Source organism: Tamandua tetradactyla, chromosome 22 (genome assembly GCF_023851605.1).
Source record: "Tamandua tetradactyla isolate mTamTet1 chromosome 22, mTamTet1.pri, whole genome shotgun sequence".
In the NCBI taxonomy this organism is placed as follows: domain Eukaryota; kingdom Metazoa; phylum Chordata; class Mammalia; order Pilosa; family Myrmecophagidae; genus Tamandua; species Tamandua tetradactyla.
The window spans coordinates 2,575,098-2,600,873 of record NC_135348.1 but is presented as its reverse complement, the minus strand read 5'-3'; the positions used below and the strand labels follow the sequence as shown (position 1 = coordinate 2,600,873).

Genomic DNA, 25,776 nt, shown 5'->3' with positions numbered 1-25,776 from the left:
ACATTTCTATAGACTTGCTTTAATTGGGACATTTTCTCAGCCTTAGACCTGTAAACTAGCAACTTATTAAATTCCCCTTTCTAAAAGCCATTCTGTTTCTTGTGTATTGCATTCTGGCAGCTAGCAAACTAGAACAGGCCTTCACCTGATAACCTATGCTCTCGAATTCAATTCTCAGTTCACATATTATATTTAGTCCAAGTTAGTGAGGTGTTATACTATTTGTCTTTCCACTTGTGACTTATTCACCATACTGCCTTCAAAGTTCATTCACCTAGTTACATGCCCCACAACTTCATTCATTCTTGCAGTGCTCAATGGTGAATTGTATGTATACACCTGAGTTCCCCTTTCCATTCCTCAGTTGATGCACTTGGAGGTCACTTCCATCCATTGCAAAACATGAACATTGCACCATAAACACAAAAAAATCTCATTTTTATACAAATTTGCATTCCTGTCCCTGTTCTCAGTTTCTCCAAGTATGCACCTAACAATGGGGGTGCAGCTCATATGGCAATCCCACCCCCACCTCCTATGGAGCCACCACACTGCCCTACAAAGGGGCTGCGTCACACTCTCCTTCTGTAACAACAGTGAAGAGGTATGTCCCTCTCTCTCCACATTTTCTCCAGCATTTGTATCTCTCTATTTCTCTGCTTCTTTTTAAAGTTTTATTCACACATAATAAAATCTAACCTAAGTAAAATGTCAATGATTTTTAGTATAATCACATAGCCATGCCTTTACCAACACAACCTATATGACGACATTTCCATTTCTTCTGCAAAGAATCCCATTCACCTCCCTCATACCCACCACTTTTTAACATTTAGCTTTAGCGTGTGGCCTTTGCTACTTCAATGGACGTTTACTACAATGTTACTGTTAACTATAGACCCTAGTTTGCATTTATTGTATTCTTTCCCCATTAGCCATTCCATCCCCAAAACCTTGCAATGTTAACATTCATTTGTTCTCCCTCATGCAAAAGCATTCTTATATTTGTACATTTAATCATCATCACTGTCCACTAAGAATAAGTAAGTTATACTATCCCAGTCCTTGTCCTCTGTCTTTCTTTCTGGTGTCATGTATGCCCCCAGCCCTCCTCCCTCAACCATACTCACCCACAGCTTTAGACAGTGTACTTACAATATTGCGCTATTATCAAATAGTATCTGTTCCTGGATCTTTACAATTAGTCCTTTCGAATATTCTATACTCACTCCTTCCACATCAAATGCCCAACCTCTGCCCGCTTTCTACATCCTGATAATCTGTTTTCTTAACTTTAACTTTTAAAGTTCACTCATTAATGTTAGTTCATTTAGTGAACTCATCCAGTATTTGTTCTTTTGTTTCAGGCTAATTTCACTCAGTGTAACAGTTGCAAGATACATCCATGTCATAACATGCTTCGTGACTTTTTCTGTCTTACAGTTGTGTAATAGTCCATCATATGTATATACCACAGTTTAAGCCACTCATCTCCTAATGTATATTTGGGCTTCTTCCATCTCTTGGAAATCATGAATTATGCTGCTATAAACATCAGTGTGCAAATGTCCATTAGTATCCTTGCCTTCAGCTCCTCTGAATATAAACCTAGTAATGAGATTGTTGTATCTTAAAGCAATCCTACACTAGCTTCCTGAAGAACTGCCAAACTGCCTTCTATAGAGCAGTTGCACCATTATACATTCCCACCAACAGTAAATAAGTGTGCCTTGTTCTGAACTTCATCTCTACCACTTTTTGTTTTTTGTTTTTGTTTTCACAGTGGTCATTCGAGTAGATGCGAGATGTTCTCATAGTGGTTTTGATTTGCATTTCCCTAACAGCCAATGAAGTTGAGCATCTTTTGTATGTTTTGGAGCCATTTTTATTTCCTCTTCCAAAAAATGTCAGCACATGTCTTTTACCCGTTTTTTAATTGGGGTCTTTATTGTTGAGTTGTAGAATCTCTTTATATATTCTGAATTTTATATGCTTACTGGATGTGGTTTCCAAATATTGCCTCCCATTGCGTAGGCTGCCTTTTTGCTTTCCTGACAAAATCTTTTGATGAACAAAAGCGATTAATTTTGAGGAAAGAGATTCCATTGATTTCTTTTTTCACTGCTCACACTTTGGGTGTAAAGTCTAGGAAACCGCCTCCCATCACAAGATCTAAAAGTTATTTCCATACATTTTATTCTAAAAGTTTTATGTTAGTGTGTAATATTCCATTTTAAGTTAATTTTTATATAAGGTGTGATATATAGGCCCTCTCTAATTTTTTGGATATTGTTTTCCAGTACTCCAAACACCATTTATTAAAGAGGCTGCTCTGTTTCAGTTGAGTCTGTTTCAGTTTGATACTGCCTTATCAAAGATTAATTGTCCACGGATGAGAGTGTCTATTTTTGAACATTCGAGTACATTGGTCAGCATGTCTGTCTTTATGCCAGTACCATGTTGTTATGATCACTGTAGCTTTATAATATGCCTTAAAGACAGGTAGTGTGAGTCCTCCCACTTTATTCCTCTTTCTTATATTTTTCACTATTCAGGGTACCCTGCCCTTCCAAATAAATTCGATTCTTGGTTTTACTATTTCTGCAAAGTAACTTATTGGAATTTTAATGCGTATTGCATTGAATCTACAAATCATTTTGTGTAGAAATGACATCTTAACTATATTTAGTTTTCCAATCCAGGAACATTTATTTAGGTCTTTCATAATTTCTTTAGAGACTTTCTTGTAGTTTTCTGTATATAGGTCTTTTGTGGCCTTTGTTAAATTTATTCCTAAATACTTTATTCTTTTGGTTGCTATTGTAACTGGAATTTTTTTTCTTGATTTCCTCCTCAGATTGCCCATTTCTAATGTATAGTAACAACATTGATTTTTAGATGTTGATCTTGTACCTGCCACTTTGCTGTGCTCATTTATTAGCTCTAGTATATTTGCTGTAGATTTTTTTTTGGATTTTCAACATAAAGTATCATGTCACCTGCAAACAGTGCAAGTTTTACTTCTTCATTTCCAATTTGGACACCTTTTGTTCTTTTTCTTCTCTAATTGCTCTAGCTAGAACTTCAGATTGTTTTCTGCTTATGAAAAAAATTCCAAAGATGGATGTAGTTGACCACACTTTTGAGAACCATGTGAAATGCTAAGAATGCAACTTAAGAAGCTAGCTTTCTTCATCTTTTCTTCCCCATAACCTCACCATTACTCCAAACAGAACTTTCTGAAGCTCTAGAGTGGAAGGCCAAGTTGAAGTATATTTATCCTGAAATATAAGCAGACCACAACCAAATCCTGAATTCTTCTTAAACTAATTTCCTAGACTTCATCTTAGAGCTACCAAATTCGAATATGGAGATGAAAGTGTATTTTTAACAAGCTACTAAAGTGATTGATTTCTAGGCACCCTGAATTAAGTATGGGGAGGGAGGCAAATTGGACCTAAATCAATGAAGCATCAGCTTAATTGAAAGTAGAGATCAAATGATTTCAGCTTGATATTAAACATTCACTGCCAGATAACATTACCTGAAGTAAAGAGGTTGTAAGATTTCTTGGTGCCATCATGATTACACAAACTGGGTGGCAACATCTTATCATTCCCATTCTTGCAGAAAAGAGGTTTTAGTGCTTTTTTTTTAGATATAATCTCATTTGACTCTTACAATATTCTATCAAGCGGAAAAAGTGGCGCTGTCATGTGCACTGTAGACTTTAAATAGGATGCAAGCCAGATGTCTCCTGGTTGATGTGACTTAGTGGGAATCATCTAGCCCTATCTTCTAAGCTATTAGTTATCTTTTCCATTGTACATGGGTTTTGATGGGTGTGGTAGTTAGGTTCAGTTGTCAACTTGGCCAGGTGAAGGTACACAGTTCTGTTGCTGTGGACATGAGCCAGTGGTACATGAACCTCATGTTGCTCATTACATCTGCAGTCAGCTAGGATGTGTGCCTGCTGTAATGAATGTTTGATTTAATTGGCTGGTGCTTAAATGAGAGAGTCAACATAGCACAGCCAAAGCAGCTCAGCATATCTCATCTCAGCTCTCGCAGCTCAGCCCGGCCTTTAGAGATACAGAAAGGAATTATCTCAGGGAAAGTTGTTGGAACCCAGAGGCCTGGAGAGAAGGCCAGCAGAGATCACCCTGTGCCTTCCCATAAGAAAGAACCTCAGTTGAAAGTTAGCTGCCTTTCCTCTGAAGAACTAATGAAATAAATCCCCTTTTATCAAAAGCCAATCCATCTCTGGTGTGTTGCATTCCAGCAGCTAGCAAACTAGAACAGAATTTGGTACCGGAGAGTGGGGTACTCCTGTGGTTTGCAAATACCAGATATGCTGGAACGGTTTTTTGGATGGCTAAGGGGAAGATTTTGGAAGAACTGTGAAGAGAATGATGGAGAAGTCCTGGAGTGCTTGAAGAGACTGTTGGCGTAAACTAAACCACTGCCAATCTGGACAGAGGGAAACACAAAAGGGACAAACTGGAGTTTGCAGAGTGAGAACCATGGAAGCTCGGGTCTGAAGCCAAGAAACCTCGGCCAGGAAAGTGGACCCACCCATATACACTAGAGGGTGATTTTACCCTGAGGGCAGAGGATGAGTCCCCCATCTTGTTGCAGTGGAAGAGTTGTGCCACCTCAGGCCTTGGAGAAGGTATAGCATGCTCCTTGGGGACTGGGGAGAGCCTGCCACCACATAGAAGGGTTAAGCGTGCACCCCGGAATGGCAGAGACCCCAGGGGTGGCCCTGATGCCTGGAGAAAGTGGAGTCAAGAAAAAGGTGGGCTCCTCATTGTTCCCCAAGGTTGATTTGGAAAGAGGGGGGCAACTGCATAGGCCCTTGGAAAGGGTGGGACTACCACTTTCTAAAGCTAAAGGATGAATGACTTTCAGACTTTGAAATCCAATGGTGTTTGCCCTGCAGGTTTTCCTTCCAATTACTCCCTATGGATCCTGTGACTGTCCCTCCTTTGCATATTGGCACCAGGTAACTTGTTTTGAGATTCATAGGTCCACAGCCAGAAGAGAATATGTGCCACTTTAATATTGTTTAAGGTGATGCATACAGTTGCCAAGTTGACAAGGGATGGACATGTGGCAGTTAGGTTCAGTTGTCAACTTGGCCAGGTGAAGGTACACAGCTCTGTTGCTGTGGACATGAGCCAGTGGTACATGAACTTCATCTGTTGCTCATTGCATCTGCAGTCAGCTAGGAGGTGTGCCTGCAGCAATGAATATCTGATTTAATTGGCTGGTGCTTAAATCAGAGAGCTCAAAATAGCACAGTCGAAGCAACTTAGCATACCTCATCTCAGCACTTGCAGCTCAGCCCAGGCCTTTAGAGATGCAGAAAGAGATCATCCCAGGGAAAGTTGCTGGAACCCAGAGGCCTGGAGAGAAGGCCAGCAGAGATCACCCTGTGCCTTCCAATGTAAGAAAGAACCTCAGTTGAAAGTTAGCTGCCTTTCCTCTGAAGAACTAATGAAATAAATCCCCTTTTATCAAAAGCCAAAGTGTCTCTGGTGTGTTGCATTCTGGTAGCTAGCAAACTAGAACAATGGATAATGTTAAAAATGTGTTCTAACAATAAAGCTGTAGAGCTGATGCTGAAAGCAAGAGGGCTAATGGCAGTGATTCCTATTTTTATTTTCATCAGGCACATCAGCTCCAACTGGCAGATTAAGACATAATTCAAAGAAAAAAAACAATTTGGAAGCACCAGTTTAGTGGAAAGTGAAGGAATAAAACTAGGTTCAACACCCCTTCCTATCTTACTTGCTGAGTGATTTTAATTAAGTTACTTAACCCATTTGGAATTCTTAGTTAGCCCATTTATTAGTAAAATTAATTTACATGACTTCTAAGGTCTTGTTTACCTCTACAATTCCATAATTCTCCTCACATTTATACTTTATGATATAAAGTAACATTCACTGCTCATTTAATAACTGCAAACTCAGCCATTCAATATTTACAAAGCACTTTAATCTGTGCTCATATTTAATAATATGAGCATATGTAAAAGAGATGGGATACATAGCTCCTAAACACATTTTTTTAGTGCAAATAGTCTGTTTCCCTTTAAGTTGTTAAATCACAAAACACATTAAATAGGGCCCATATAATGGAAATTGTCTCCCTCTGTATAATTAATAAACATTAGGTTTGGTTTCATAGCCTCTGTCAATATGTAAAGCTTCCCCTTCTGAACCCTTCACTTGCCTAAAAAAATAAAAATTAGGGGCATTTAAATGTACTAGTAAATTGCACTTACATTCAAAGTCAATATTCCAAGTATAAATTTATAAAAATAGTTTATTTTAAAGACTCTCAATATGACTTCAATATCTTATTTTCAGATATACCAAAACAACCAAGGTGTTCGGTATATTTTAACCCATGATCAAAGTTGCTCCACATGTACTATTAGACATACACACATTTAGATTCCTTTCTTTTTAACCAGACGGGGTGGGGAGACAGAGGGAGGCTTTGATTCAAAGTTTTATTTAAATATTACATAATTGGATTTTTCTCTACCTATTTCGACCGAAATTTTCAAATGGATACAATTTTACGAAGGTTACAAATATATATCAACTTATAACGGACGGAATAATTATTTAGTATTTTATACTGTTTTAAAAACCTAGCTCCATAATCTTTCTTTCTTTAAAAAAGAAAAAATCCTTTCTCATCATATAATATGAAAAAGTCCAGACTTCTATGGGAATACATACATTTACCTAATAGTAAGCTCTAAAATGAGTAGAATTACTATCTTCAGAAGAGGGTGGGGTAGGCAGGAGGGGAGGGGGAGGGGGAGGGGGTGGGGGGAGGGAGTATGGTAAAGTAAGTAATGGATGAGGTGCCATGGGTGCACCGTAAGGCGCAGTCCAACCCGTACTTACAGATGGGGGTGGGGGTGGGGGGGGTGGAGGAAGTGAAAAATAATGCATGTCAAATACTGGAGGAGGAAAGAGATACTGTGGCATAACAGGACTGTCTTGTCTTTGAGGCGGAAACCCAGAAGTCTCCTGAGACACCACATGTTCTGAATTATAAAACTGCTGGGATGATGGTCTTCCAGAAGACTGAGGATATCTACCCCTGGAAAATCCTCGTTTGAGTTCTCTGTTCCGATATTCTTTTGGGTATTCTGGGGCAGAGTTGTGAGCATTCCAATTCTGATGTACTTCTGCAAAATCTCCACCTTTGAATGGGGAAGAAAGTCAAAGAATAAAAACAAAATTAAAATTCACTTTAATACATTAAAACACGTGTGAATTTCAAAAATGCTTTCTCTTTAACTTCGAATATAACTTATAATAGTTGAAAAATAAAATTAGTGATTTCAAATAATTTTAAAAGGCTCAAAATTATTAATTTTAAATAATTATAAAAAGCAAGATAAAGTCAAAGGATCAGGTAAGGAGAAGTCTAAAAAGACAAAACTTTTAGAAAATAATCACTCTACCAAATGCTATCAAAATTAAAACCTGTTGTATCATTTTTACCCATCAAAGGTCAAGTCTGGAGCCCAGGGTTCTACTCTCACAGGCTGTACTGAGGCCCACTAAGCCTCCGACTCCATTCTACCTGAGTGGGGTCAGAACAGGCTACAGGTGAGCCAGTAACACGGCCTCCCTCTGGAATCAACGCGCCATTCTTCCCTCTCCTACAGTCAGTGGTGTCAGAGACCTAGTGGAGCATCAGGACTTCCAACACCCCCCTAGTGAAGCCATACCCCCCACCCCAAATAGATATTAGTGGAGGCCACAAGGGAGCTGTAAAAACAGAGAAAAGAAATAGAAAATTAAGTAAAATGGCAGAGTCAAGCCCTAACACGTCAGTCACTACATTGAATGTAAATGGTCTGAATACACCAATTAAAAGACAAAAGACTGGCAGAGATTAAGAAACCCAGCTACATTCTGTTTACAAGAAACTCAAATATTATTATGCAAGTTCAAAGTAAAATAGAATGGGAAAAGATGAATACGCAAACTTTAATCAAAAGAAAGCAGGAGAATCATAGACTAGTACCATATAAAGACTTCCAAGTGAAGAAAATAGCTGCACAAAGAAGAGGACATTTAGAACAATAAAAGGGTCGTATACAAAGAACACATAACAATCCTAAATGTGCATGCATCAAACAGAAAATCAAATACATAAGGCAAAAATTGATAAAATTCAAAGGAGAACTAGACAAATCCACAATAACAGAGATTTTAACATTCCTTTCTTGAAAATTGACAGAATGAAATAGAAAATTAGGATAAAAAAGAACTCAGTGACAACCATTAACTACAAGAACCTGACATTTACAGAACATTGTATGGCTAGTATTATCCTAACAACAAATTAGACAAAAATAGTAAAACAACAAAATAACAAAACTATATATCATACCTCACATGGACGTAAACATAAAAATCCTTAATAAAATAAAACATGAGGAAAGAGAATTCAGCCATTTTACATATATATAAATAATTACATAATACATATATATTTTATATATATATAAACAATTATATACCACAACTTACTGACTTTATACCAGGGATACAAGGTGGATCCAACATTTAAAAATGAATAAATGTTATCTATCATATTAACAGGCTAAAGAAGAAAAATCCTATGATCATATAATTGATGTAGAACAGCACTTGAAAAAATTAAAAACCTCAACTCATAATCATTATCATCATAAAAAACTCACAGAACTAGTAATAAAGGAGAACTTCCTCAACTTAATAAAGAACATCAGCTAAATACCCACGGCTAGCATTATACTTCATGATGAAAGTAAAATGTTTTCCCCCAAATTCAAGAATAATATACACTCTTATCAAACAGAGCTAGAAATTACAACTGAGTGTAGTAAGGAAAGAAAAGGAGATAAAAGACACAGAAATTGGAAAGAAAAAAATAACACTGTCCCTATTTGCAAATGACATGATTGTCTATTTAGAAAATCTCAAGGAATCTACAAAAAATGAGAGTTTAGCAAGGTTAGAAGATATAAGACAAACATACAAAAATCAAATGTATGTCTATATTTTAGTAATGAACACAAAAAAATGAAAACTGCAACATTCAGAAATAAAAACAAAATAAAAAAGAAAGAATTAGCGTATATCTAACCAAACAATTATAGGGCATGTATGCTAAAAATTGTAAAATTGTAATGAAAAAAAATTTTTTAAAAGATCTAACTAATGGAAAAGCATACATACCATGTTCATGGAGTTGAAGACAACATAATAAAGTATAACAATTCTCCTCAAATTAATGTACAGCCTCAATAAACAAAATTACCACCAAAATCCCAACAAGAGGTTTTGTAGATATAGAGACAATTTTTCTAAACTTTATATGGAAAGACAGAAAACTAGAATAGCTAAAACAACTTTGAAAAAGAAGAAAATGAGAGTAATCACTCTCCAAATTTCAAGAATTATTTTATAGCTGCAATAATCAAAAATGCATGGTAAGGCACATAAATCAATGAAACCAAATTAGGGATTTCAGAAATAAAGCCACACACGGGAGGGCCATGGTGACTCAGCAGGTAGAGTTCTTGCTTGCCATGCCAGAGACCCGGGTTTGATTTCCGTTGTGTGCCCATGAAAAAAAAAATTATAAAAAAACAGAAAAATAATTGAAAATAACCCCACACAAATATGCTCAAATGATTTTTGACAAAGGTATAAAAACAAATAAATGAGGAAAGATAGTCTTTTCAACATATGGGCAAAAAGATTAACATTGGTCTAAATATCGCACTTTGAACAAAAATTAACTAAAAATGAATCACAGACTTAGATGTAAAATGAAAAACTATTAAACTGTTAGGAAAAAAAAAAACATAGGAGAAAATCTTTGGGATCTAGGGCTAGGCAAGGAATCATTAGATTCAATAAAGAAAAATAAATTTAATTAAGATAACAAAATTACAAACTTTTACTCAGCAAAAGGTCCTGTTAAAAGGATGAAAAGACAAGCTAACTGGAAGAAAATATGTGCAAAGCACATGTGCAAAATAGGACTAAAACTCTTATAACCACAGGAAATTTAAAAAAAACAGACAATAGGATTTATAAAAGGGGCAGGATGGAAGCTTAGTGAGGTGTGGAAGTGATCCATCTTCCAGAGAAGCTAGTAAATAGCCAGGAATAGTAGGGAACAATTGCTGAGGCCACATCAGTGACCGGACACACAGGGTATGCCAGTCTGGACAAGCTGGACCAGCTGAGACCCCATTCAGAACTGTAAGACCCACAAGCCGCAGAGGGTAGCACCCCTACCCTATGGGCACAGCAGCCTAGTTCCCCCAGAGAAAGGAAACAGACTTTACTAGCAGCAAGGTCGACCCCGGCCAGCTCCAATTGCAAAATTAGTTAACAAATTCTGACTACTGAAAATAGGCCCCAAGCTCAGATAAACCTGGAATAAGAGCTAAAGGTATGAGATTTTGCCCCGGCAGCGGGATGACGATAGAAAAAAAAAAGGCACGGCAAAAAACAGAAAAACAAGAACTGAAAGATTCTGATCAACAGAACCTGTGCTAGAGGTCTAGAATAGCTAAACTAAATGTCAAAGAATGGATAGAGAGCAACACCATCCAACAAGAAAATCCTAGGTAACAAAGTGAAAACAATCTCCAGAATAAGCTAATTAAGGAAATCAAATGCCTACAGGCCAGCAAAAAAATAATGAGTCACACTAGGAAAATCGAAGATATGGCCCAAAGGTTAAGAACCAACAATTCAAATGAGATATAGGAGTTGAAACAACTAATTCAGGATATTCGAACAGACATAGATAATCTCATCAAAAATCAATAAAGAAACGGAGAATCTGAATAATACAATAAATGAACTAGACTTAACAGACATTTACAGAACATTATACCCCACAACAGCAGGATACACCTTTTCCTCAAGTGCTCATGGATCATTCTCAAGGATAGACCATATGCTATGTCACAAAGCAAGTCTCAATTAATTTAAAAAGACTGAAAAAAACCAAAGCGCTTTCTCGGATCATTAAGGAATGAAGTTAGAACTCAGTAACAGGCAGAGGCTCCCCGCTATGTGGGACATGACATTCAGGAGTGAAAGTCTTCCTGGCAGTGTGGGAGATGACTCCCAGGATTGAGCTGGGCCCTGGTAGCATAGGATCAACAATGCCATCGTGACTAAAAGGGGGAAAAGAAATGTAACAAAAAAGGTATCAATGGCTGAGAGAGCTCAAATAGAGCTGAGAGGCTACTCTGGAAGTCACTCTTACGAAGCTTCAGTTAGACATTGCTAACTATCATAACTCGCGAAACTCCAACGAAAATCATTCCAGCCAACTCTCAAGAACACCTAGGGCAATATATAAATTCTACAAGGGTTCCATGCACTAGGGTAACTTTCCAGAAACCTATAATCTCCAGATGGGTTCCTGGACCAGATAAGTCCTGATACCTAGAGCACTTAGAGGGGCCAGCCTTTCCAGGACATCAGCTAGTTCCATTTCCTGACCCCTTATTACCGAAAGCTCTTTGAACATGAAAAAGGTAGAATGGGTATAGCCCAAACACCCCTAAAAGGGCAGGAGAAAGATGAAAGGTGATGATGGAGTTATACAGAGAAAGTAAGGTTTAACAAACGATTAGGATTGCTGAATCACTATACTGATACTTCTTTTACTCTCCAGTATCTTAAAGCACCTAGGAGTAAAAATCTAAAATTGTGGAACTGTAACCTATCCAATCTCTGAAATCTATTCTACAGCTATTGTGCTATGCTTTGAAACTTACTGCTTTTTTGTATATATGTTACTTTCACAGAAAAGAAATAAAAAAGATAACTGTGATGATGAAAAAAATATTTATTCCTTCTAGCCTCTTATATTCTGGAGCAGCTAGAAGGAAAAATCTGAGAGTATCTATCGTGTGGTAATCCATGACAAACTGTGGCATCTGTCCTCCAACTACTTGTTGAAGAGTGCTTTGAAAACTATTGCTATTTCCTTTCTTTGCTTTGTATATATATTATACTATACAATAAGAAAGTTTTAAAAAAATTAAAAAATAACAGGTAGAGGGCCAGAAAATTAACAAATATATGGAGACTAAACAACACACTCGTAAACAACCAGTGGGTCGAGGAAGAAATTACAAGACAAATCAGTAAATATCTCAAGGCAAATGAAAATGAAAACATAACATATCAAAATTTATGAGATAGAGCAAAGGCAGTGCTAAGAGGGAAATTTATTTAAAAAAAATTATAAATAGATAAAAGACATGAATACTTCACTGAAGAGAATTTACAGACCGCAAACTGGTACATGAAAAGATGTTCAAAATCACTGATCATTAGAAAAATGCAAATTAAACCCACAATGAGGTACTACTACACATATATTAGAATGGCTAAAACAAAAACTATTGACAACACCAAATGCTAGAGCGAATGCAAAGAAACTGAATGACTCATACATTGCTGGTGGGAACATAAAATGGTATAATCACTCTGCAAAACACTATGGCAGTTTTTTTTTTTAAGACTAAACGTACAACTTCTATACAACCAAACAACTGTACTTTGTGGCATTTATCCCAGGGAAATGAAAATTTATGTTCATGCAAAAATCTGCACAAAAATGCCTAAAAATCCCCAGATCTCCTTAAATAGATGAATAAACAACTTGTGATAGGTTCATGCCATGGGACTACTCAGCAATAAAAAGGAATGAACCAATGACACATACAGCAATATGACTCCAAAGGATGATGCTATGAAAAATGACAATCCCAAAAGGTAATAGAGTATATGATTCAATTTATATAATATTCTTAAAATGGTTATAGAAATGGAGAACAGATTAGTGGTTGCCATGAGTTAAGGAGAGTGTTGGTGTAGGGGAGATGTGGCTGACGGACCCTCCTGGTGATGGAAAAGTTTTATAACTTTGACTGTATCAATGTCAAATTCCTGTCGTGACTGTATTTGTTTTGCAAGACATTTACTAGGTAAATTTGGTTCAAGGGTATAGAGAATTTGTCTTTACTGCTTCTTCTAACTGCATGTGGCTCTATAATTGTCTTAAAATAAAGAGGAAGAAAGAAAAGCCAGAAAAAGCACAATTGGGAACACATGTTAAAAGATAAAATACTTCATTTAAGTATTAAGTATCACACCACTTAATCCTAAAAACGGAAGAAACTGAGCTTCTTAAGTGCTGATAAGCACAAATAACCCTAACAAGGCATAGCTTACCTTTTTTTTTTTAACCCCTAGAGCCACTTTTGTACCCTGAGCTCACAAAATCACCACAGAATATTTCTTATGACTCACCTACCACATCCGCTAGGTGGAGAAAATCCAGATGTTTCCTTCAGACACACTACTGATGAACTTACACAGATTAAGACACAGAATGACTATTCCATTCACTCACCTGGCTCATTAAATTCAGATCTGAGTTTTTTCCAGCCTTGAATGTGAGATTTTTTTCTCTGTTTGGCTTCTTTTTCTTTTTCATCATCGCTGAAATCTAAGGCCTTGTACAAATAAATGTACAGATTTATGTTACCTAGATTTGACAATTCATAGAACATCCTTGGGGGTTGGGGGGGGAGTCTACTACTACTACCCATCCTGAAAGATAAGTGACCTTTCAATATTTAATACTTCCCAGTAATACTTTAGATATGATAGGAAATTATTTTTTGATAAATGCCTATTACTCTTAATTGAGACCAGTAATCAAGATGAGTATTAAAGCATTTTTAAAAAATTTTTAATTTCTAGAAAGTTTCAGAAAGATAACTTTAAAATGAAGATCTTTATAACCTTCAGATCAGATGGAGCTATGGATATTCCCTGGCTAAGACTGACTTCTAGCTTAGACTCAAGAGTCATAGTTTCCTCAAAAAGTTAAATACAGAATTATCATATGACCTAGCAATTTCACTTCCAGATATACACCAAAGCAATAAAAAAATTGAGATGCAAATATATCCTGGTACACTAATTTCCACAGCAGCATTATTCACGATAGCCAAAAGGTGGAAGCAATCAAAATATCTACCAACAGATGAATGGATGAACAAAATGTGGTACATATACAACAATGGAATATTATTTGATCATAAGAAAAAATTCTGAGAAATACTGCAATGTGGATGAATCCTGAGAACATCAGTGAAAAAAATAAGGTACATAAAGATTTGACTTATGAAATATCTAAAAACATTAATTTCTTAGAGACATGAAGTAGAGCTTCTCAAAGGGGGGAAAGGCAAATTGATGCTCAGTAGGTAGACAGTGACTGTAAATTTTGTAAATTTTTAAATAAAATCAATTAAAAATCTTTTTAAAAATCCACCATAGTCCTAATTGCCAAAAGAAGTAGTAATTTTTAGATACTCTGAATATGAGGACCCAAGTAAATAACATGAATTCTCAAATCTAATACAAAAATAGAAGAGAATGTTTTACCTTTCATTCACTCAAATATTTTACACATGCCCACTATATGTCAGGCACTGTTCTAAACACTTCAAAAGTATTAATTCTTTTAATAATATAGTGGTAAGTATATGGTAAAGCTATAAACAGATAATAAAGCAAAGTAATGGGGTAGAAAATTGCAGCGGATGTTATTTAGATAGAAGTGTAAGAAAAGACTTTTTATAAGCCAATATAAGCATGACCCTACTTCCAAGAGTAGATGAGGTTAAATTGCAAGAAAATTTATACAAAATTAAGAGTTGGGATTCACTGCTACAGTACACCAAAAAGCCACTGCTCCAAGAATTAAGAGTTATATATATTAGGACTGCCATGGTCACTTATAGTTCAAGTATTTTATGATTCCATTAACACAAGAGAACAGGTGTTATGCTTCATATAAAATACATGATAAAAAATGTGAAACACGACATTATTCTATACTACAAAATTTCACCAAAATAAAATTTTAGAATCTCAGAGTTTGCCATAATGGGCTCTGACATCTACTCAGCTACTTGGTAAAAAAATAACACTCTACAATATGATGGGTTTTAATTTTGTAATCAATCTAAATTAAACTAATTTTTACAAAGAATTAATATAACAAAAATTAACAATTTCAGTGCTTAGCTCTGAAACAACAGGGACATATCAGAATATTTGTATTTCACAAGAGATATGTTTGGAGGCCACTGTGAATCCCCAAATATTTAAAAAATATACAATTCCCATAAATGAGCACTTATTAAGTGACTCTTTGGGGCCTTAACAGGAGTGGTATCTATGACATTAACTAGAAAACAGTCCCATTGCAAATGAATAGGATGGTAGGATAATTCACTGGTTAAGTGATTCACACTCCAAGTGGACATAAACTTGATTCAAGCTTCAGCAAAATTAGAAATTAACATAGACCATGAATCTTCAGCATTACGTGAGAACATTTAAAATCAAGTTAAAAATGCAAAATTGCCAAAATCTACAATACTGAGAAACTTCATCAGAACTACTAAGCACATTTAAAAACTCTGACATAATTATATTTTTTTATACTGCATAAATTCACATCATTTTCAAAAAAAAAGAATATATTTATATTGCCACAATTTTTGTATTTTAATAACAACAACAAAAAGAAAATCTGGTTGAACATGTCAATGGAATGGTTAAACAAATTATTACCTCAAAAATACTTCTTTCATTTACAGATTATTCCCGAATCTGTTCAACACTGGATATCAAACCACTTTGGGGCACAAAATTACTGTCTTGCTGACACAGATTCAGAAATATAAAATTGAGGGCTCTCTTACTAGGAAGATAATTACATTGTAAAAAATAGAGACATTTTTACTGAGACATATGAACCAGTCATCTAGGAGATCACCTAGGAGAGCTGGAGAAGAAAACAATACAACTGCTGAGATGCCTTGAGATCAACAATGATAAACTTTAGTATAATATTTAGTCTGGCCTCACTTTCAAAAATATTATGTAAAAAAACTTAATACGTACTTGTGGTGGTGGTTCCTGATCATTCTTCCACGATGCATCTGAACCCCTATCTCTAGAAAAATGAAAAAAAAAAGCAAAATATTATTAAGGTTCTGTTAAACGCTGATTAAGTATGAAAACACTAAAGAAGACATGAGCTCAGCTTTTAATTTTACCATATACATAACAGCAAAAAATAAAGGGGACCTCGTTTCAGAGAATGTGGCTCATAAAAGAAACACAAAATATGGACACACGTAAATATTAGGATGGAGGAATTAGAATGAGAAGCCAAAGCTGTGCTATCCAGAGGGAAGAGGTTTTGCTATGACTTTTAATTTTTACTTTCATGATAACTGAAATTTTCAAAAAAGCTCAGTTTAACAAACGCTTATTCAACATCAACTATGGGTTAGACACTGTCAGTTGCTAAGAAATCAAAAATGATGAGACGTAGCCTCATCTAAAATTTTACAGTTTAACAGTAGAGGGAAACATATATGCAAAAATATTAAATATAACATGAAATATTTTTTCCTCAATTTATATGATGAAAATCAACAACCTTCCATGAGCAAACAAGGCTTATATGCCAGCAGTGATTTTCAAAGCAGAGAGGGGCAATCAAGACTATCCGGTTTGGGACGGGAGGAACTCTGAAGATTTTGAAGGACACTGTAGTCACAATCATATGTGAAAAGAGTAATTACACCTGAAACTTAATCACTTTGGGTAGAAAGTTTTACACCCTAGGACCAACAGAAAGACACGTATCTGAGTATGATCATAATCTCTGAAAGCTCATTTTTAATCTTAATTTCATAATATTGAACAAGATTTCAAAAATAAACGGGATTCTCAGAAACTAATACTATTTAAATCAATTTACAGATATGAATGTGCTGAAACAACGTGAAAATCATTAAGTTTGCTTTAAAATTCTGGTTAAGAATTTTGACATTTTTGGTGGGCCACGGTGGCTCAGCGGGCAAGAATGCTCGCCTCCCATGCCAGAGGACACGTATTCGATTCCGGGTGCCTGCCCATGTAAAAAAAACAAACAAAAACAAACAAACAAAAAAAAAAGAACTTTGACATTTTATATGAGGCATTAAATCAGAAATTTTTTCACAGCTTTAAAAAAAAATAATTTAGTCATTAACTGTCAGTTCCACTACTCCATTTTGCATATATTTCATGTTGTGGCCTGCTGTGCTTATCCTGGGATTTACATAATTGATAAAATTCCCCACTAGGGCCTCTATACCCCAAGAATTCAAAAGCTCGATCAATATTTCAAAAAAAGCACTTTTAACAAGACAGTAAGTATATGAGAGGCTAAGATCAAAATGGCCTTCCTCAAGGGCCAGTGAACTAGAGAGAAGCTGAACTTTTCCACCTCAAAGACAAAGTACTCTACTGAGTTTCCAGGCAAACCTAGTCTAGAATAGAACAGTCTCTTCAAAAGTGGAGTTTCTTCAGGACAGGTCTAATTTTCAAATTGTTACTGTTTATTTATTCTTATTTCCCTACAGGAGAATTGCAAATCAGGAAAAAAAGACTGTTACAAATAATTTAAGATTTATTTAATAAACATCTTCAGATAACTTGATCAGTTTGTCTGTTTAAACTTAAAATATTTTATTTGTTTAAATATAGCATAACCACAGCAGCATTTCAACATTCACAGCAAAATGAAATGCTAATTATCTCAAGGTATTATTTTCAAGCATATGAAAATCTGTATGACTCTATTTATTTAATCCTTTGTGTCAGCAGCTATTTAGAATTGACTTTATAGAATCTGAAAAATAACAGTAAAATGTTCTTTCAAGGACATTACAGATTCTCAAATACGACTTTAATCAATTATCAAAATTTTCATCTCTAAAATAGTAAATGAAGTCAGAGATTTAATTCGATATGTAAGTGATGTAGAAACTTTAGGCCATGCATACAGTTGGGATCAGTACTTTGGCTATAGTAACTAAGGACACTCACTAAAGGAGTTGCTTTGATTTCCCTGCAAAACCACATCTGTAATGCCTCACCTATATTTCCAAGTCTCCAATTAAAGGGGAGCTAGAACTAAACAGAATTTGTGAGTCAAAATGAGCCTGGCTTTGAGATTAAAGACTCCTCTTCCTCTACCTCACCCTTCTCCACCACAACCTTCTGCACTCTTTTGTTTATATTCATTATATCTTTTCAAACATATAATTTATTTTTATAGAAATAATTCCTCTATTTGAATTCATATGCCATTGGTTAATGTTAACAACTAAATTATATAACAAGTTTGACTGATACAAACATATCTCTAAGCTGACAGATGGCAACACAACTAAACCTAGCAAATATACAATGAATTCAGTGGGAGCAGAAACATGCAGAAAAGTTAACAGCCACAGGCAGATGCCTAAGTTAGTATCTTTACAGAAGAAATGGAGAGCACGGATATGGAGAGCACTGGTTTCTTTCTCAGTTCATTTAGTTATTAATCAAACCCATTTACCATGGCTTTATACACTTCTGAGGGACAAATTTTAGTTGCCTTGTCTATAAATTAGAATTTAGAAGTAATATGAAATTTACTCATTTTCTTTTTTCTTGAGAATCATAAATTTTTATGGGTTAATTAAACCTATAAAAGTTATCTAAAGAAAAATTTATTTAAAATGGAAAAGCATTTTCTTTTGTTAACAATGCAGAACTAGAATGTTCATAAAATAAAGTATAAAACGGAAAAAGCAATGAACTAGAATTTTAAAAATTTGCATCGTCCAGATATGCTACTACTCACTGATCATGCCATGCTATGGTAAAGATTTAAACGAGCCCTACCTCTAAAAGTGGTTAACAAAATGTACCTTTCAGAGATGTTACGAGGAAGATAAATGAACTCTTCAGAGGACAGATACCATTTAAATATAAGAAACTACCACCAGTGAGAATTAGTCCTAAAATATAAGTTAGATAAGTGAAGAACAATTACAGCATGCCAAAGTACTTACTGCCTAAGTTTTTCTGTGAATATGTACTGGGTGAAGTCTTTCATTGATGGAGCAAAATACACAGTATCTTTTATTTTAATACCTTTACTCTCAATGTGATCTGAAGAATTAAACCGTAACACATAAAATGGATGAGCAACAGGTCCAAATATCTCAAATATCTATAAAATAAAAGGAACATAAAGGTCTCTTTTAACATGTAAAACAATGACCTGAAAAGCTAGTAATATTTTCCTTTTTTTTCCAAAAACTACCACTGATAATTACTAAACAAGGCAATTTTGCCAATTAATGAGCAAATTATCTTTGCATACTCATAAAAATCTTCAATTTTGACTATAAATATATGTTTCCATATTTTCCTTCTGTGAATTCACAGCTACTGAAAACAATTTTGTTTCTTGCCAAATTCAAATCACCTTGGTGATACCAACTAGACAGATGCAAACAAACTATGAAATTTTTCTTCACTATTTCTCATTTACATTGTAAGGTATGAGGAAAACTAAGAAATGAAATGCTGTCTGTCATTCTGAATCTTATTATGCAGCCTGATAGGAAACAGAAAAGCAAGTTTCTGCTTCAATGGGTATTCAATCACTTAAGCTATTTCCACAGAGTAGTTAACATTTTTGTAACATTAAACCATAACCTTTTCTAATTAAAAACAGCAGTAAAGTAGATTTGAAATAGAAATTTTCTATTACTCAATAACTAAAGCTACAGGTTTTAGCTTTTAAGACAAGGGCTTGCTTGCTGGTTGCACAGACCTGTTTTATTTCTGAAAATGTTTTATGAACAACAAAAGGAAAGCTCTCATTTTCAAATTTGTTTCAAAATGAATACCTGAATTTTCAAAAAATAGGTTTTTGAGAATAAATATATGCACATTATAGAAATTAGACCATCACCAATTCAATATAGATATTTCCAGTCTTTTTTCTATTAATAAATATTTTTCTGTGTTAGTTTTATAAACTGCTGAATTTTAAAACCCAAAGTTGCACTAAATTTTCTTCTTATAAATCTTCTTCATAAGCATTTTAGTGGCTATAACACTTCTTTATGAGTAGGTTCCATAACTGTGAAGGTATGATTCCTCTAAAAACAACTAATGCCATTCAAAACAAAATGCCAATGAATTCTGAAATAACACTAAAAGCAATGAAAAATTTAAAACCATTTTCTTTTATAAGGACAACAAACAAGTAATTTAAGAAAATAGTGAGAAACTGCTTTGAAAGATTTTGATAAAAACAGCAGACCTTTCCAACAGAATAGCAGATGATATGAGGGGTTTAACTTTTTAAAATATTTTTATTAAGATATCTTCATGCACCAATGGCTCACAATATCATCACACAGTTGTGAATTCATCATCATGATCATTTTTAGAACATTTGCATCATTCCAGAAGAAGAAATAAAAGGACAAAAGTAAAAAATTCATACATCCCATACTTCCTATCCCTCTCTCTCATTGACCACTAGTATTGCAATCTAACCCCCTTTTTTTAGCCCTTATCCCCCTATTTTACTGCAGCACCACCTGACTGGCCTAAATTATATATATTATATTAATACAATGTCCCTAAAAAAAAGTCTTAAAACAATGCATTTTTTTAAAACTCCCTTGATGAACACAGATACACATATTTTGAAACTTTGGACAGGGATAAAAAAATGTATTTAAAAAGATTTCACATGAATTAATTAATACATGGTAAAGTAATCATATGTGACCTGGCACATAGCACTGTTTTCCAATGATCTGTTTCCTGGATAGCATGACTCCATTCCCAAACTCTGAAAAATGATTTCACTGAAGAAATTCCTTACTAAATTGTTCAGATTTATGCAACAAGCAAATTTAAGTGGCATTCATTGACTGGTGAACGATGTTGTATACATATGATCAAATATTGTGCTGCTACACAAAGGAATGAAGTAGTGAGGCATGCAGCATTGTGAATGAACTTGTGGGACATCTGGTGAAGTAAAATAAGCCAAAAACAAAAGAGCAAATACTGTATGGTCTCATTCAGAAAATACTTATAAGAAAACAGGGGCCTATACTGTAAGCTCTTATAGCAATCACATTTAGTTTAGAACACTAATTGTTATTTCTTGATTTTGAGAGACTGTTTTATATATGTATAACCTGGTATTCAAAGATAACAAGCTGATCAGGTCAGGTTTGGGGTAACTTAGAATACAAGGGTAAGGAAGACACTGCCTATATTTTAGAATCTCATCTACTCTTTGAGACCAAAGGAATAAAGGTTTATTTTGTCCAGAACCTAAATGTTCTATGGCACATAATCTAACTCAACCTGTCTGGATAGATCATTTAAACAATCCAGACACAGGGGGCACAGAATAAGAATGAGAGCCTTTAACTCTGTGTAGTTTAATGTAATTCCTGGATAAATCCCAGAGTATATTAGGCAGAAAATCAAAAGTATTAGGAAGATCCCTTGAGAGATGGGAGACAAAATATGGAACTATTAAACTTTACCATTCAAGAAACCACTGAACTGTGTTAAACATTAGGGACACCAAATCAATAAGCCAAGCCCTGGATCTTGAGTTGCTCTTGAAGCTTATGCATGTAGCGAAGAAGCTTAGCGACCTATGGGCATGCCTAAGAGCTACTTCCAGAGGACCTCTTTTGTTGCTCAGATGTGGCATCTCTCTCTAAGGCCAACTCTGCACGTGAAATCATTGCCCTTCCCTTACATGGGACATGATATCCAGGGGTGAAGAGAAGATGACTCGAGGGATGAACCTGGCCCTGGAACCATGGATTCAACAATGCCATCGTGATCAAAAGGGGGAAAAGAAGTATAACAAAAAGGTATCAGTGGTTGAGAGAGTTCAAACAGAGTCGAGAGGCTACTCTGGAGATCACTCTTACACAAACTTCAGTTAGACATTATTACCTAAAATAGACTGCCAAGCCCCTACCAAAACCATTCCAACCAATCCTAAAGAACACCTAGGGCATTAGATAAGATACTACAAAGGCTCCCTGTACTAGGGTAACCTTCCAGAAATCTACAACCTCCAGATGGGTTCCTGGACCTGATAAATCCTGAAATGCAGAGGGGCCAGCCTCTCCAAAACATCAGTTAGTTCCATCTCCCTATCTCATACTACTGACAACTCCTTCCAATATGAAAAACTAGAATAAGCATAGGTATTTACCCCTAAGGAGTAGGAGAAAGATCAAAAGTGATGGTGGAGTTATACCGAGAAGGTGGGGTTTAACAAATGAGTATGAGTGTTGAATCACTGTATTGATATTTCGTTTAGTCTCCAGTATCTCAGAGCAGCTAAACGTAAAAGCCTAAAATTGTGGAACTATAACCCATTCAAACTCTGAAATCTTTCCTACAACTAATTGTTGCAATGTGCTCTGAAATTTATTGCTTTTTTGTATAAATGTTATTTTTCACAAAAAAGGAAAAAATAAGTTGATTGTGATAAAAAAAATAATTATAGGGCAGTGCGACGGTGGCTCAGCAGGCAGAATTCTCGCTTGCCATGCTAGAGACCTGGGTTGGATTCCTGGTGCCTGCCCATGCAAAAATAACAATAATAATTGTAATAAAAAATTTAAGTGGCTCAAATTCTTGGACAAAACCAAAGCATGATTTTTTTTTTCTTTACCTGTTCAAAAAATCTAAAGTGTTATGTCTCACAGCTACAAGAGAATCATAATCAAGTTTTAAGTAAAATAACATATGGCTGGGAAAAGGAAGCTCTCAGTGGAACCAATATGTGGCATGCACTGATGCCAACAGGTATATACCTCAAACAGTCACAGGAAACCTTGACTGAATTCACCTATGAAAGTAAATACAAAGCTAAACAAAAAAATGACAGTATTTTAAGTAACTACTAGACTTGGGTATAAACTTTAGACTGACTAGTGCCTAAGAGTTAAACCGTGAAGAGTAACTTAAGACTGTAGGGATCCCACTTCACCTCATACTGTTTCATAAAACCTTGCATCCCTGCTCAGTCATTCCATCTGATTTGGGGGGTTCTGCAACTTTTATCAACCTTATTCAAGATAAAAGCAAAGGAAGGAATAGTTAAGACTGCAAGGATAATATAAGAAATCGAGTTCAATGACAGGAGTGTTCTGAAATTTATTATGTGGTGGGCAAGTAGTTTTCTTTATACCTTAAATAATTGTACATATTCCTTAGTAATATTTATAAAAATTTAATCAAATGAAAATGTTTTATACTTTGAGAGATAGTTTTCAAAGTGTCCTGTCACTTGGCTCTAACTTTTAACACTCACAATCTTTTATTCAAAAGCAATTATCTTTCTAATACAAGATCTCAGAGGATTTGTGACACAAGGGGGTCACAAACATAAACCACTACCACCATACGGTACAGAAATAGGATAGGGTCTGCAGCGGAAAAAAATCCTGACAAATAAAGTAGTATAGCAGAGTGCATGCAGTCACCCAAACTCAATCCACAACACAGTCTGGGTCTAAGCATTCTGTATGCAACACGACCAAGGTGCCAGTCTGAATAAACAGGCTGGAAATGCACTGTAAAGAGATCAAGCCAAAGAATGCGCTCTCTTCCAACACCCCCACACAATGTTATATTAATGCGTTACCCTAAGAGGGAGGAGGAAATTCCTGATTTCTCTAAGTAACAAGCAATATATCCAGCAATCTCCAGGTCCAGGAACAATGATGGGGGGCTATGCATGTGAAACACAAGATGTGCATGCTGCCATCCTGGGAACAGCCTTCAAAGAAGGCCATTAGCCAAAGATCTTGCTGTCTCTCTAGCTGGCCAGCTTTGGTCTATCTTCCATAAGGAGAATGAAGAAATAAACTTCCACAGTAATTCAGAATTGATGCTTATCAAGCTCCTTATGCTTTGTTTACTTCCAATTAATAAAAATGAATAAAGAGAAAGTGAGTACTTTAATCCACTGGGTAGGAAAAATGAGTTATTTTGATCTCCATGGGTATTGCTATATTACAAGTTACTCTAAGTACACCAAGAGAACTGAAGGAGAAAAACCACTGCATTGTTTGATATGGTGACCTTGAGAAAGTCATCAAATATAACAAAACTGTAATATACATTATTCTTTAAAAAAAAGGATCAGTAAAAATTACCTACCCAATGATATATGACAGGGAAACAGATTTCACTGATGTGGTTTACTAAAAAGCAAAACAAACAATAACAAAAACAAAACCTACTCTACCAAATACCCAAAACTAAATTCAAAGCAAGCAATTAATAAATTTAATTCACGCTATTAGAGAAAACATTTGTCATGGTTTACCAAGAGGTCCAGTTGTTATTAGGATTAAAGAGCAAAGCTAGAAATACAAATTTGAGGGTGACCTTCCTAAATTAGTGGGGGAGAAAGGTGGAAGGGAAATGAATCAGAGTTGGGTAGTAATCTCAATTTTGTTCCTTTTTAGCTTTGTAATTTTGAGCAAGTGTTCTCAGTTTCAAAATGGGGATTATACCATTTCCTTGCAGGGTTGCAGCAGATTTTAAAAGGTATATAAAATACCAATATGACTTTTTTATCATTGTTATTGGACAGAAGGAAAAAAAAGGATGTGTGGGATGTGCGATGGTTTTGATATTAAAGGTAGAGCTATTTTAGTATCTGCGGAATATATGCTGATGATCTAAAAGAGATTCAATTTCCTAGTCTGGTCTGGTTTGTTCAACAGATACTCTCTAACACCTCCACCCAGAATTGAAAATTCAAATGCATTGTGGTATGTAAGAGATGTCAATGTAGAAGTTTTAACTTAGTAAAGTATAGGGTAATTTCAAATTAAAATTGTCCAAGTTAGTTGCTAAGAGAAAAGGCAACTATAATGAAGAAAATCATAAGTAAAAAGAATAAAAGAACTAATCAGTTTCAACAGCCTTTGCTTCATATTCAGAAAATCAAGTAGTACATTTCTCTTGCTTAATCTCTTCTCCCCTCCTCTCTGCTTCTAATTTCTTCTTTGAAGAGAGCAAGAACTGCTTTGTTTACCAAGATGGATACTGGTTTCTCCTAAAGGAGTATATCAATGGACATGGAGAGAGCTACTCACAGCATAGTCCTCTACTTATTTTCCATTCCTTTACTCTCTCGGTGCTCTCTGGGATTAGGAGGCCCCTAGCATATCTCTAACTCCTCGCAAAGGTAGTAAATAGCTTATACTATATATGCAGTATTTCTTCCTCTGAAATCAAAAGTACTGAGACCAACAATGGAACCAAAAACACCAAGTCTGATTTCCTGAAAGGAAAAAAATGCAGTTAGTCATAAGTAAGTCATTTTCCTCCTTTCTAACCCCTCTCAAGGATTGTCAAAAATACTAGCCCCCAATGCCAACTCTGCCACATGATTACTCTGCAGTCTGAGGTGGCTTGCTACTCATTGGTAAACTGGCCTGCCAAACTAAAATGACTATTTAGGTAGTGAAAGGTGGTAGCAAACTAAAACAGGACCCTGATTTAAAAACCTGGTCCCTTCCTAATTTGTTTTCAAATGAAGTAGTAGGAAACGGCAGAGAACAGTGAAGATTATGTGACTCTCCTCAAGAAATTAATTCAAAATATTTGCATTTTTCTAATTAAACATTTAATTACATCCCCTTGATCAATTGAAGAACTCAAATGCTGCTCATCTCAGAAAAACTAAACCCCAGTGAAGTGTTCTTCCAAA

General features: G+C 35.3%; 1 protein-coding gene across 1 annotated transcript in view; it reads right to left on the bottom strand.

The window, feature by feature from the left end:
• Nucleotides 1–6,315: 6,315 nt before the first annotated feature.
• Nucleotides 6,316–25,776, bottom strand: part of NAF1 (nuclear assembly factor 1 ribonucleoprotein) — a 45,866-nt gene continuing 26,405 nt past the window's right edge. The window contains 5 exon segments of the mRNA XM_077139628.1: nucleotides 6,316–6,830; nucleotides 6,833–7,231; nucleotides 13,483–13,585; nucleotides 16,056–16,107; nucleotides 19,049–19,209. Of these exon segments, the coding sequence (XP_076995743.1) occupies nucleotides 6,802–6,830; nucleotides 6,833–7,231; nucleotides 13,483–13,585; nucleotides 16,056–16,107; nucleotides 19,049–19,209 (744 nt within the window). The 3' untranslated portion in view covers nucleotides 6,316–6,801.